Genomic DNA, 15633 nt, shown 5'->3' with positions numbered 1-15633 from the left:
ACTTTTTCAGGGGTGTGACCCCCACCCCTTCGCTGCCCATCCATCTTTCATACTTCCGATTCAACGGGTTTTGTTTCAGCGGTCTCAAACCCTGAATGTATATCTCATGATAAATGCAGGACGTGTGTTTTTTTATAAACAATTATCTTCATCATCTGCTAAACATCCCCTTTCCGGCGGGCGCGACAGAAACGGTTCTTACCTTTGATCCGATGGTGTGTAGGCACGCACGTGAGATGAACCTACGGCGTGGATCCAAAGTGGCATCCAACGGCGAGCAGTTCACGCGAGAGACTCCTCAAGGAAATTGCGCTTCCGGGCTGCAGCAAAGCACCACGACGTCGTCGTGAGAGCGAGCGTTCTCAACACACCACCAATTTCTCTCTCCGCCCTTGTCCTGCTCTCTCGTCTTTAAAGGCCGACGCCCCCTCCCTCTGTTTTCCTGCTTACCCGTCTCCGTCTCCGCCTCCACCCCTCTCCTCGCCTCGCCTCGACTGCGAGCGAACAAACCACCCTCCCAAAAGCCTCACGCGCCGTCCTCCTCCCCGCAACCCGGCGCACGCACGCACATGCCTTCCTCCGCTGCTCGTCCAACCCGCCCGCGCCGTGGCCTCTGAATCACGCCGCCATCTCCACCCAGATTCTTTCACCCCGGTCGTCGTTCCGTGTCACCGTCTTCTGTTTCCCGTTTTCCCAGCCAAGAGAATCGTCGCCCCCTGCCGCCGGGAAGCTTCGTCCAGTAGGGGCGGCGGCGACGGCTCTCCTGCATGGGACGCAAGGTTCGTTGCTTGCCTCGGCTCTTTTCCTCCCATGTTAGTACATTCGTTCTTTGCTTGCCCGGCCGGCTGGTGGCTGGCGGTTCGGTGATGCGCGTCGCGCTCCCGGCCGTGCCTTGCGCTTACGGTAGCCGTGGTCCTGGTTCCCCCGTGCTGGTTGCGTCCATGATCACGTCATCTCTAGATTTCGGGACGGTGTTTGCGTCTCTGCGCCCGCGTGCGAGCGTGTTCGGCTCGGCGAGGGCATGGGGTTTGGTTGGTACGGCCGCCGTGCCTGCCTTGGCTGCTCCAGCCTCCAGGTTTGGGTTGTCCGTGACTTGCTCGGAGCCCGTTGTCCTACCTGATGGGATGCGCGGCCCTTGTCCTTGTTGGATTGGGTGGGTCAGGGTGGTGCCTGAGATTTGCAGGACGCGATTCATGGGTTTGGTTTGGTCTCTAGGAAATGACTCGATTTGCTATGTTTGACTCTTCAGATTTGTAGGCTTGCTCCTAGGTGCAGTGCTTGTGAATTCGATAGCCTATTATCGTCAGGCTGATACATACGTCCTAGTTATGGTGCAGTGTTTAATTCGGACAAGTGATTATCTGGGAGATCCAATGTGTCATGACAGAGTTTTACTTGTTTTACAAAGCATTGTGATTCACAACTGTTAACACGATAAATCTTAAACATCACCAGCATTGCCTGTCTGATAATGTGCAAATGCAATTGGTGCGGCAAGTTGCAGTAACTGCTGGGTGATGTCAGTTCTGATGTGATGTCAATTGGTCTGGCTATATGCAGCTCAAAACATATAAGCCACTTCAAAAAAGCTCCTTTTTTTCTAATCAATCTTATCTGAGAGAGATGCCGCGAAGGTTACTCCAGGGCTTTACAATGCAGTTCATCCTAGTTGCAGTATTTATTTCTGCTTCAGTTGCTTGCTGTAGTAAGCAATGAATTAGTAATGCCGTGTACTTTACTGTTGCATATAGCACATTTCAGATGCTAGAGATATCATGCATGTAGATATGCATGTGAGCTCTGAAAGGGATGAAAATTTTCATGTGTTCACTTATTCATACAGAGCGCCATTTTGTTTCATGCTCCTAAATGCACAACCAACTTAGTTATTTATACTGACGATGAATACTTCTTATTGTATCAATTTATTTATACTGTATCAATTTAATGATCCTTGACAACTGACCTTTTTTTTCTTCCATATTGACAGATAGGGACACTTCAGTTAGAAGACATTGGTGATCACCATTTATCTGTAGAAGTTTCTCAAGCTTCGGATGATGACTCACCAGTATCCCCATGCATAGGAAGTGTGCACCAGGCAGAAATCCCCAATCTAGCCACAGACGATGAACGACGTCATCTCATGGCCAGCTCACTCCACAGTTGCAAGTTACATGTGTATGATTATCCTAGTGTTTCTATACCAGTTGTATGGGGAAGCCATCCACCAAGTCAAGTTAACAAGGAAGATATTACAAGTGAAGGTAACTGGGCATATCTGGATCCTCATGCTGTGCTACCAGTAGATCAAATTGACTCTGCAAATAATCAAGTTTGTGATGAAACACCGGTTCAGTGTTTCACCCAAGAAAGCCGTGACCTCTTCACTGACAAGACAATGGTGGATCAAAGAGAAACAAAAAAAATTGCTTCACTGCATGGCTTATCTGCCTCCATTTGGACTGGTCTAGAAGAAGAATGCTTTCTTCTTGGGCTGCACATTTTTGGTAAAAATCTCAGCCTGGTGAGCAAGTTTATAGGGAGCAAGACTGTTGGGGAGGTGCTCTCCTACTACTATGGGAGGTTCTATAATGGAACTGCATATAAAAGATGGTCGCACCTTAGAAGGACAAGAACTACTAGATGCATTCTCGGGAGAAGCATTTTTACTGGTCGGCGACAACAGGAGCTTATATCTCGTTTGAAATTGAAAATATCCAAGGAGGTTCATGCTTCGTTAGTTGAGGTATGCATTTTGATACAATACGGATTTCAACCTCTTTCACAAGGGATACTGAAATGGTGCAAAATGAATCTCTTCGTGTTATTATAAGATTCTACTAGTCTAACTTGAGTTGCTTACCAAATTTGATAGTGCTTCCTATCATATGACATCTTAAATGTTTCTATGAATTTGGTGATTGAGATATTGAGGCAAATATGTTGCCTGCTGTAATAACATAAGAGAACAGCCAAATTTCAGCTTGATGCTTCACTAATTTATTAGCATGATTCGCTGATCATGATTGTGTGGCCATCTTTTTTCGCAAACCAAGTGTTGCCAATTAACGGATGATCGCATATTGTTTCATACATCACGGCTATATGAGCTGAATTACTTTTGCATATTTCAGGTTTTAAGGTCTTTGGGCTCTGACCTAACATCTTTAGAGGAATGTGTCTTCACTCTGAAATCCACCATTGGAGCAGAAACTTTTGTTGAGGTCGTTGGGATTGGTAAAGGGAAGCATGATTTGACTGGATTTGTTCAGGACACATCCAAAACAAACAAAGGTCTATCTGTTTCTGCCAACACACCTAAAGGCATAAATTGTTCCATGCTTGCTAGAGAAGAGATAGTCAACACCTTAACAGGTGATTCCAGGAGAAGTAAGGCGAAATTAAATGATCTGTTTTGGGAAGCTGTTTGGCCCCGTTTGCTTGCAAGAGGGTGGCACTCAGAGCAGCCAAAAGACGTCCGCACAACCAAGAATTGCCTTGTATATTTGGTGCCTGCTATCAAAAAATTCTCAAGAAGGAAGCTCACTAAAGGCACTCACTATTTCGATTCTATCACTGACGTCCTTAAAAAAGTGGCAGCAGACCCCACTCTTCTTCAGCTAGAGACAGATGGAATAGATAATGGTGCACCTGTTGATATAAATGGCCGGGCAACAGGCCAAGATGGTCCTTTGGATAGTGATCTGGAGCTTCCAATGTTCACTATAATTGATACTAGCTTGGTCCAAGGGGAAGCACCCTTCAAAGTGAGGGCTCTGAGAAGCTTACCTGCTGATGCAAATATTAGCTTTGGATGTACAGATCATTCAGATAATATGTCAAGTGACGGTTCCTCTCAGGAGCAACATAGTGATGGTAACTTGTCAGATGACCAGGAATGTCATGGACAAGTGACAGCTCCTGTTAATGACATTGAAATGGGATCAGTTTACAGTACAACCAAAGAATCGCTGGTGGATATGTTGGAAGCCATGAGGACTGCACCACAATCTGTCTTTCCAGTTAATGGCCATTCTTCCGATGATCAGCACTCAGGCATTTCTAGTGGTAATGGTGACAAAGCAGACTTGACATGCTGCTCTGTCCTTGGAAGGAAAACTGGGAGACTAGTGTATTTATCTCCAAAGCGCAGAAGATTTGCTAGGCACAGTAATGACCAGACCAGCCAACACAGCTTTTATTTACCAGATGGTGCTGATTTCGAGAAAAAGAAACTGAAGCCTTTATCCACTACATCAAAGCCAACTGTTATTGATCTTGGTGGTAGTTTCCAAACCAGAACACTGGCAGACTGTTCCATGATAACAGAGGTAGCGAAGCCTACTACCAACGGCAGATTGCTTAAGAAGCGGAATGTGGTGAATACAAATGAGGACAAGTCATCAGAAGGAAAGTTTGATGCAGTAGCCAGGACTAGCATGGGAGGGACTTTGCCAGACAATCATGATTGTTTGCAGAAAAATGAAGATCTAACTGTGGTGAATACAAATGAGGACAAGTCACCTTCCATTTCGAATAACGAGATAGTTCCTGATGTTTTGGAGGCGGCCGGAAAACATGATCTAACTGTTGAGACGAGCTCTCGGAGGCAGGGAACCAGAAATCGGCCTCCCACCGTAAGAGCTCTGGAAGCAGTTGCTCTTGGTCTCCTCGGAGGCACAAAGCGCAAGGGGGACGCAAGAAGCTTGATGACAAGAAGGCCTCAGCGGGCTCGCAAGAACGAAGACTGAATGCGGGCATCTCCACTAGTAGTAGAGAGAAACCCATATATTTGGAGGCTGACGCACAGGATGAGCAGATAGTCTTGCATGGCTTGGATATGTGTAATAAAGTGTGAAAAAGAAAATGGCAGGGTTTTCTTTTTTTTTTTGCGGGGAAAAAAAGAAAAAAACAGGGTTTTCAGGTGGTGGATTTCACAATCGACATGGGCCATCTGAAGCTGTCCTCGGTCCATTTCTTGTGGAGGAGCTCACTGTTCCCTCATCATGTTGGTGACACCTTGCTCTCCCTTTCTTTCTAGAAGCTCGGATGCGTGAGAAAGAATTTTACAATTTATATATTATTATTTCTGTTTAGTTTATAGAAGGGTTTCATGCCCAGCAAGCTGTGCAAACCCAAGTTGTAATAGAGAAGAAAGATGAACACCATGTTGTACTTAATGATACCTTTGGTTGTTTTGTTTCCCTCTAAGTGAAGGCCTGTGGCTTTCAGTTTGGATGCGAAGGAGGTTTGGGTGTTTAGCTAGTTGTTTCCCGCATATGTTTTGCCTTTGCATTCGAGAGTTAAGTTAGACTAGTACTAGACTACTAGTTGATAAAAATGTTTAACTTTTGGTCAAAAAATCCATGTGCACAGCCTGCTACTGCTAGTAGTGCCATACTATATTTACTAAGCCGAGATTTGGATTTGTAACATGGCTATCAATGAATCGACAAGAAAAAGGCAAGTAATGCCAACAAAAACTGGGATACTGTATAATAGTATTACCTCCGCTCTGAATTAATTGTCTTGTCACAAGTAATTTGGGATGGAGGGAGTATATTTTATTGATATTTTTTTTTTTTGAAAATGAGGGTTACCCCCAGCTTTCATTTTATTGAGGGAGTCAACAAACTGGCGCACTCTATTTTGGAGGGACAGAAAGAAGTTAATTTTTTACCCCTGGTCAGTAGGGAGCAGATCGTGCTCTTGCTATTCTGCACAAAATTGGAGTAGATGATTCTGTTTTGAAAAGTTCCATCTTCACAGTTTCCATAGTCAGTTTGTTTAGAGGAAGGGAAACGTTTGGGGCCGGTGCACCGGCCGAGTCGTGCGCCGGTCTCATGGGCGCTCGCCACGCGGCAGACCGGGCCCACCAGCCACCGCTCTCTCTATATCTTATCTTATCCTTATCTCTACCAGGAAACTCTCTCAGCCATTCGTTCTTTCCTCCCCGCGTCGAATCCCCATCCCCTTCTCTCTCCTTTCTCGTCCTCTCCGATGAACTCTGGTCGGCCAGCCACCACCACGGGCCGGGAAGGAGTGCCAGCCGCCACCACAGGGGAAGTCCGACAACCACCATTTTTTTCAAGCGACGTTGCAAAGGGGGGCCATGGACTGCTTGCAAGCCGAGGAAAGCCGTGGCCGTCACTCTCCTCATCCTCCTCCCTCGGCGAGGTCGAATGCATGTATCCCGTGAGCCTGGAGATGGCGCCCACCATGAGGGTGGACGGAGGTGCTGGAACCGCCCAACAGAGGCACTACGATGGCATGGCGGAGATGCTGCATTCGTCGTCGGTGAAGCTGCATCTGTCGACGGCGGCGTTGTGACGACATGGCCGAGGTGTTGGAACCGGCTGGAGGAGGTGTTGCGTCCGTTGCCGGCGAAGCTGCATTCCCTGCCGACGGTGCTGCGACGACATGCGATGGGTCATGGGTGAGGTGTTGGAACCCCTCGACAGACGTGTTGCATCCATGGCTGGCAAAGCTGCATCCATCGCCCGATTTTGCATTTTTGCTACCACCGTTTATTTTTTTGCTAGAACCAGCACAAGTTTTTACTACCACCAGTTTTTGGGTTTGCTTGAACTAGCCCCCAATTTTGTAAATTTTGCTACCACCAGCGTTTTAGTTTGCTGGAGCGAGCTTTGTTTTTTGCTACCACTGGCATTTTTTGATTTGCTGGAACAACGTCCAATTTGCATGATTTGCTACAACCATGTTTTTGATTTGTTGGAACCGGTGCCACTTTTTGCTACAATCGTCTTTTTGGATGCAAACCATAGCGTCGTCGTCGTTGAATCTGTAGCGAGGCGAGGGGGGAGCAGCACCGACAAGGGGTGAGCGTCGGCGGCGACTGTCGACAGCGGGGTTCGAGGCCGGTCGTCTTGCTCGGAGTAATCTGCGTGGGGTCGCTCGGGGTAATCAACGTGGGCCTAGGGCTGTCGTTCAGGAAGAAGAGGAAGGCAAGGGACGGAGGAAGAAGAGGATGTGAAATCCAGATCAAACGGCTGTGTTGCGCTGTATCGGGCGGCTGGGGTGCGACCGGCCCAACTATTGGGCCGGCACGCCGGCGCCTAGTAGTGGCCTTAGAGGACACGGGCTCAAAAGCCCCGACCCTATTGCATCCATCAATAAAACCAAGTGTCTTACAAACATTATTACAAGCCCAAGTGTCTCATCCGATGGCCCAACATCATTTCTTCTATTTTTTTCACCACAAGCTCAGATTCTACACAAGTCGTTCCCGATTCTACACAAGTCGTTCCCCTGTCTCCGCTGAATGTCGCCGTTGTTTACCGTCTCTTCTCGATACAACACAACCTTCTTGGCAGAACTAACCATGTGTGGCAATGGCGAGTGCGGGAGCCAATGGCTCGGAGTCGAGCGCTACAGGCCTCAGCGTACACAAGCTTCTGCTGCATCTCAAGCTGCACCTGCGTTGCATGTACCACGCATCTTCTCCAGCCACTACCTAATCCTCCCACTTCAGCCAAGACATGCAGCTGTCCGCCGTGGACTAAGGCCGCCACGCCCATGAGCTGCTCGACTAAATGCCAACCCATTCAGTTGCTGCGTATCGTGACACTCAACAGTTGTCAACTGATGCCAACCCATTCACCTTGACATATGGCATGTAGGTACGGTGCAAGGAGGTAGTAGTAGCTAACTAGAATTACATAGTCTGCAAATGTTAATTGGACCCAAGTTGTAGTCTTGCTTATGTTTCAGGGCTTAGTAGTGATTAACTTTTTATTATAATTTTCATGTGTGTACACACCTTGGTCAATTTTTAAAACTGGTGCATTTATCCATGTGTTTATGTGTGAGTAACTGTGAATGTTAAGAAAGTGAGAAATATTCCCATTTGGATCCATGGGTTAGAGTTAGTTTGAGATAGTTTGGTCTCAAATATCCCTAAAGTATCCAAACATGAGGGCTAGTTTGAGCTAAACGTGTACGTGCAATGCACGTTAGTTATCACCAGATGAATAGAAAAATAGCCTAATATTCCCTCATTCATTTTGCAAAGTGTGTGAAGATACTTCAAAAGTCAAATGTTTTTTTCGTTGACCAAATTACTCCATGTCACATATCCTCAGTTGCAATGCCAATCCTACATAATGAAAACAATGCTAACTGACATTTATACTAACTTCAACTACCAACTTCTCCTATCCTCATTTTTTGCAACCGACTGCTCCTATCCTATTTTTTACTGGGAGGCCGTTATCGATCATTCTACAAGATGACAAAACTTTAGGAAAAAATTACTGCATGCACATTTTATTTTTCTTTAGAAATTATACTTCACAAAACAATTTCTTCAAAAAGTATGGAAAACTTCTAGGAAATTGCAGGCAAATGCACATTGCATAATTATTTGCTTACACATAAAAATGATACAAAGTTAACAAATAACTTCCCTATCCAAATATCATGCTAGTCATATCAAACAAAAGTTGAATGGGTCAACTAATGAAAAGATAATGCTACATTGTTATTCACCTTGCTAGTGTTATGATGTCAATCAAATATAGTTTTTCGACTCGGTGACGTTACCCTCAGTTTTCTTTTAGACGGCTGATAACCCCTTCAGTCATTTGCTCCTCCCCTGTTGCTCTAATATTAAAGCTTCTCCTATACTCGCTTCTCATACACTTATTATCCTCAGTTTTCTTTTACACAACTTGGGTTAAAAATATTGATATGATCTATAGCACAATGAGAACAAATATAGTGTGCTGTATATGAATATTTCAATCAAAGGCTAAAAGGAAGAGAAACAAGATCCCACGTGCCGGTGCGCTCAAGAGCAGCAAGCTCCTCTGCCATCGCAAACTGCCATTCAGGATGAACAATAGCATCGCGATAAGAGGTAGGCTCAAGTACAGCCGAAAGACCATATCGACTAGGAGAATAGCGGTCAGGGGGAGGGCGAGGCCGAGCTCGAAGACCATAAGTCGGCTGGGATGAGGAGGACAACGCACCAGAAGTAGATGGCACGTTAGTGGATTTATCCACAACACGTTGACGACGAGTATAATGGAAAGAAAAGGAGGGAAGAGGTGGAATCACTGGAGGTGGAGACGGAGAATGTGTCGGTGATGAAGGTGGAGAAGGGGAAGGTATCGGTGATGAAGGTGGAGAAGGGGAAGGTATCGGTGATGAAGGTGGAGAGTCATGCGATGAGGGAGGAGAAGACACCGTAGGATAGGACGGCGTCTGATCTGCAATAGCAGGACGAGGAATAGGAATACTGGGCACAGAGGGAGGTGTATCTGGAAACGTAAGAAAAGAGATGTCCTCGGCTGAAAAAACCGAGGAGGATGGACGTGGGTAGAAGGGGCGAGACTCATCAAAAGTCACATCTCGGGAAATACGCATCCGGCGACCGACAGGATCCCAACATCGATAGCCCTTATGCTCACCACTGTATCCGAGAAAGACACACTCAACAGACTCATCAGTCAGTTTGGTGCGTTCACGAGGGGCAAGCAAAACATAGCAAATGCAACCAAACAAACGAAGCGCCGAATAATCAGGAGGATGACCAGAAAGACGCTCGAGAGGAATACCACCTTGTAGAGCTGTAGAAGGCTGAATGTTGATGAGATAGGTGGAAGTGGTAACAGCCTCAACCCAAAAGTGAGGCAGAAGAGAGGCAGCGATCATCATCGCACGCGCCGTCTCAAGAAGGTGACGATGCTTGCGCTCAGCCATACCATTCTGAGCATGAGCACCAGGGAAAGAGAATTGAGTAAGAGTACCCTGCTCAGCAAGAAATCCTCGTAGTGCATGAGAGATATACTCACCAGCTGAATCTGCGCGAAAAATACGAATAGGAGTGGAAAACTGGGTGTGAACCATGGCAGCAAATTTTTTGTATATAGATAAGACCTCACTACGAGAAGACATGAAATAGATCCAAGTGTACCGAGAAAAATCGTCTATAAAGATAATATAGTAGCGATGACCCCCTTTCGAAGAGAAGGGAGCCGGACCCCAAACATCAGAGTGAACGAGATCAAAAGGACGCTCGGACACTGACTCACTATGAGGGTAGGGCAGCTGAATTTGCTTGCAAGTCTACAACCCAGACAATCCAACGAAGCATTACCAGAGACAGAGCCCAGAACACCGCGATGAACCAAAGACGAGAGACGAGAACCACATAAATGGCCAAGACGATGATGCCATTGCTGAAAAGAGCTGGTAGATGCAGCTACAGGGACTGCGAGACTGGCGGCACTGGCAACGGAGGGAAGACGAAGCTAGTCAAGCTCCCATAGACCATCAGAGCGTCGAGGGCCAGCACCAAGCAGAGCACCCCGTGCGGAGATCCTGAACAGAACACAAATCAAAGTCGAGAATGACCCTACAACTAGAGTCAATAATCTGACCACCAGATATGAGTTGCATGGTAAGTCGAGGAACATGAGCGACAGAGGGAACATGAAATGAAGAAGTGCTAAGAGTGCCTCGACTAGCTACTGGGAGGGGAGTGCCATCAGCCGTAAGAACACGAACAGGAGACTCGACAGGTCGAACAGAGGTCAAAGTGGAAGAATCATACGTCATATGAAAAGATGCTCTAGTATCAAGAATCCATGGGGATATACCTGAATGAGTTGAAGGTGGTTTCTCAATGCTAGAAGAGTTAGTCACAGAACCTGCAGAAACTGTCGGTGAAGAGTCCCAAGCATCAAGAAGGCATCACAGCTATGCAATCTCATGCGCAGACAGGGACACGACAGAAGCTTCGGTAGAAGAGATCGACGTAGAAACATCTGACGACGATGAGCAGTCGCCACCACCCATGGAAGCCGCATGTAGAGTTGACCGAGAGTAGCGAGTCGACGTAGAGCCACATGTGGAAGCCACATGGGGAGTCGACGTAGAGCGGTCGCCGCCGTGCGCGGAAGCCGCGAGAGGAGTCGGCATAGAGTGATCATCGCCGCGCGCGAAAACCGCGAGAGGAGTCGGTGTAGAGCAGGCACCACCATCGCGGGCGAAATCTGTGAGAAGAGTCGATGAGTAACGACCATCACAGCCTGCTGAAGATACCGTAGAGGACAACGTCACACACGGACAAGCACCAAGCACCGAGCGACGGCGCATGTGTGAGACGGGATCAATATACGGAACACCGTCGGGAGTCGGTAGGCAGCGAAGGAAATGCAGGCGTGGCGTAAACGCCATATCAGTTTTTGTTTTCTCTCTCTTTTTTTTCTCTCTTTTTTTTGCACTAAGGGACAACCAACAGAATCAGCCCAAAAGGCAGACGTGCACCCAGCGTACAATCAGCCCAAAAGGCACTCACGTGCGAGGCAAGCAGCCAGCACTCACGCGCGAGGCAAGCACCAGCGGCCGAAACTAGAAGAAGCAGTGGCGGCAAGGGCGCTCGATCCAGAGGATGAGCACGAAGAGCGCCCCGATCGAGAGCGCCGAATCGGGAGACGGGCGTCCCGAGCTGGACGTCGGACCGGGTCCAGTTCCCCTCGTCTTCTCTCCAACCAAAGAAAAGGACCGATGGCGGCGGTGGGCGGAGAAGTCGCGGGGCCGTGGCCGCGAGGAGGCGGCGGCCGGCGGAGAAGTCCGAGGCCGCGAGCTGGGAGGAGGCGGCGTTGGGAGACGTGCGACCAAGGTGGACTCGATCCAGAGGAGGAGAGCGGCAGCGGCTCGAGCCACTCCTTAGAAGGCGGCAGAGGAGATCCAGCGAGCGGATCAGCTGGAGGCGTGTGGGTAGCAGAGGTCCAGCGGGCAGGTGCGGTGAAGCAGCAACGAACAGCGACGGGGAAGGAGCAGTGGCTGCCAGCAGGGAAGAAGACAGCGACGGCCGGGAGTACCGGCGGACGTGAGATGGATCGGAGGACGCACGAGTTGCGTGTGCAGAAAAAAACCTAATGCTCTAATACCATGTTAGGAACAGCAACTTGTATTATTAGGAGGCCAAAGCCAACATATATACACATACATGAGGATGCCAAAAGGCTACAAGAGTATGTCAAAAGACTGAATGCAAAAAGTCAAAAGGCATCACTAATATAACTCTAACTGTCTGCTCCATGGAGAATGATGGTCAGACTTCCATTCCCGATGATCCCCTTCTTCACCATTGCCATGAACTCCCCATAGTCAATTTGAACATCCTAATCAAATGCAGACATGATCAATTTGCATTTCAGATTTGTAGTAGTTAATGTAATAGTACAGACTAATCAACAGAGTTAATTGAAACTAATTAATTAATTTGAGATGGTGACTGCACTGAATAAACATACTTACATACGCATGTTCTCATTGCCGACCTCCCTGATGATGTCGCGATACCAACGTCAGCTTGTATGTTGTACTCCCAGCACACCTCTTCCAGCAGGTCAACGGTGATGTACCTGTTGTCGTCCTCGTCCAAGTAGGCGAAGGCAGATAGCAGGCAATGCTTGTTGATGTGCACTGTCGACCCGATCAACTCATCGTAGGCAATGCTTCTACTACTCCATCTTTCCTTGCCCTCTGATAATCAGCCATGCTTGACATAAAAATGCAAGTTGGCCCTATAGAATATAAACATGTCGTAGGTATCAGAGATGGGACCTGGGAGCTGCCAGCACATACGCTCAGATCGAGCAACAATGACAACACCCTACGAATAACTAATCAATTATCAATAAAATTGGAAAATAATACTGAAACTTCTTACCCACCAATATTGATTTGATTTCTCATAATACAAGAGTTCACAGAAGCTGCAGAAATTTCTAGGGGTAGCTCGACATGACTTTTCTAGCTAGCAATGCACTCAGGAAAATTCACCTCACAATTTGGACAATTAGTGATCTAAAGCGTCTTATATTTGCTTACAGAGGGAGTACATAATATGAAAAATATTGTAAACGTACTATATAATACACAGAGTATGTGAATTCAACTCAACACTTAAAATAATCAAATTGTACTTTATTAAGTCTCCATAATTTTCCCCACCGGTGACATGGAAGCGATCCATCACATGAGCGTCAGTGGTACCCCCCAGCAGCGGCGGTAGCTAGCGAGGATACCAGACGAATCCCACGATGACGGGCAAGCATGAACATTCGGCGTTCTTGTATGGAGCTCAAAATATTGGTGATATGGATGATTAAGAAAGTGCGACATTTGCCAGCAAGTTAACAATATGTAAATATTGGTACCCTTTTTTCTCTATGGTCCTAGAAGCTAGAAATTTGGTATGCACAAAACAAACATGAACCGAAACTTGAGCATATAAGGGTGTCTAATATTTAAAATAATAGCCGCAAAGAGCTGGGTTTTACTAACTTGGCATACAAATTAATTGCACAAGACTTGCTTTGTATGGACAGAAAGTTGGAAACACATCTTTTAGAAAGAGCCTTCTACCCATATTTGAGAAACAACAATGTGCTTCGATTTTTAACTCGTTTTGCCAAGCAGCACTACTAATTTAGTAACATGCTAGTGTAGGCAAACAACCTCATGTCAGAATAATTGATGCGGCATCATGATCTTTTACTGAAATATTTGGAGCAGATTGCTACTTGTAAGAGATTCATGGGAAAAGATTCGGACCATTGTGTTGAAACAACACTTGTTAGTTGCAGTACATGATTCAGAGCTTTTATCCTAGCATGCTAACTACACATGGAGTTTAATCACACAACAACATTCATTCCTTACAAAACTCGATAGGTTTTATTAAGACTCGTACAAATATACTTTTAGACATGAGGATCAGAAACTAACCTGGAAAGCACAATTGTTAGGTGACGCCTCAACATCCATATCATAGTTTTGCTACTTCCCATAATATTCCTAGTGAAGCAAGAAAAAATGCTTTTCAGATTTGCTAATTGCAGCCTTAAATCCCGCGGACCAATCTGTTCATAATAAACAGAATTCATGTCAAGAAAAGAAAAGGTTACCCCAAACAGATGTGCACCCGACTTAATCTCTCTCAACAGAACTGCAATAATGGAATCATTTTCGCCAAATGTGATGTTCAGAAGAGATTTAATTGGACCTAGACTCCAATCGTGGAACATCCTGCTCCAGCGGTTGTTCATGGTGCACCTGTCACATGGGTCTGATGTATTTCGATGGAACCTTCATGGGAATGGAAAATTCTCAGTGGATTCCATGTATAGAGCGTTAGTCCAGTCTAATGTGCCAGTTGATAATAATAAGAAGATTTGGAAGATGAAGATACCTCTTAAGAATAAAATCTTTGCATGGTATCTTCGTCGCGGAGTCATTCTTACTAAAGATAACCTTATTAAGAGGAATTGGTATGGAAGTCCGCAATGTGTCTTTTGTTACCATGATGAGACAATAAAACATTTATTCTTCCAATGCAAATTGGCTCGTTCTATATGGTCAGTCATCCAAATAGCTTCTGGCTTGTATCCTCCTTGTAGTGTTGCTAATGTATTTGGCAACTGGTTACATGGGATTGATCACATGTTTAGAACTTTTCTCAGTGTGGGAGCGCTTGCCGTTATTTGGTCGCTTTGGCTATGTAGAAATGATAAGGTTTTTAACGATAGAAGTACTTCCCTGATGCAGGTTATCTACAGATGTACCGGGACACTTCGTTTATGGTCCTCTCTACAACGCGTGGAGAATTGAGACCTATTTACGGAGGTGTGTACACGATTGGAGGCTACGGCGAGGGATACTTTTACCCAACATGGGTGGCAGCATGATCTTAAGATTGACCACCCTCCGCTTTAGGCGTCATACGGACTCTTCATGTTTTTGTATTTCGCCTTTTTATTTTTCATTTGTGTGAGAAGACTTTTTTTTGGCTGTGTGCATCTTAGTAATGCAGAGGCCGGGTGTAATGCTTAAATCTCTTAAGTAATAAAGCGCCCCTTTTCAAAAACAGAACTGCAGTGCACATGTTTCTCTCTAGCAAATATCTTCCTTGCTACATTTCTTTCAGTCTGGATGGATCTCCTCGCTTCCAAAGGCATGAAGAATATTACTGCATACAAAAGTACTGCAAAAACAAGATTGATACAAGTTAATACAAGATTCTACTTTGCTTCATTGCGATCCCTACAAAAACACTGTGGGCTGCCCCTTTTTGGTGAGTGGACCAGGCTACAAAATAAGATGCAATGAATATTTCATGTAATATGCTATTGGAAGTTAATAACATAGCAAAGCAAAGCTTGAAACAGTTCATATAGATGTGTTTATGTTTCCTACCAGTATCAAGCAATACATTTGGCAAAATTATGCTTTGTACGATGACGACATCAGACAAAAGCTAATTAAATAGACCATATGAAAACTGCACCAAGTAACACATCGCTTGTCTTTTGCATCAACATCTGAAGGTTGCCATGCTACGAAAACCAACAACTCTACCATAAAATGCAAACCAATCTAAAACTGTGCTTTGCATGCACATACTTCGGTAGAGCATTAACCATGTATCTCCATAGAAATCAAGTATGCAGGCAAAAAAGTCACTCAACTCATCTTTCAAAGTTATTAATAGCCACCTTCTCATCCTTCAAATGCGCCTTCTAGGAGAAGCAATACATAAAAAAGAATAGATGCAAGTCAAGAACTGAATCCAGCACACAACAATATCGGGTCTGC

General features: G+C 45.8%; 1 protein-coding gene across 1 annotated transcript; it reads left to right on the top strand.

Moving 5' to 3' along the window:
* The first annotated feature begins 361 nt into the window (after window positions 1-361).
* LOC125551558 (uncharacterized) lies at window positions 362-5207 on the top strand. Its single transcript, XM_048714809.2, has 3 exons — window positions 362-779; window positions 1991-2749; window positions 3138-5207. The coding sequence occupies exons 1-3, from the start codon at window positions 768-770 to the stop codon at window positions 4752-4754; spliced, it is 2388 nt and encodes a 795-aa protein (XP_048570766.2). The 5' UTR covers window positions 362-767; the 3' UTR covers window positions 4755-5207.
* The last annotated feature ends 10426 nt before the right edge of the window (window positions 5208-15633 follow it).

This window comes from Triticum urartu, chromosome 4A (assembly GCF_056163025.1).
Source record: "Triticum urartu cultivar PI428250 chromosome 4A, HENAU_Tu73, whole genome shotgun sequence".
NCBI lineage: Eukaryota > Viridiplantae > Streptophyta > Magnoliopsida > Poales > Poaceae > Triticum > Triticum urartu.
This window is presented reverse-complemented; position numbering and strand designations above follow the sequence as displayed.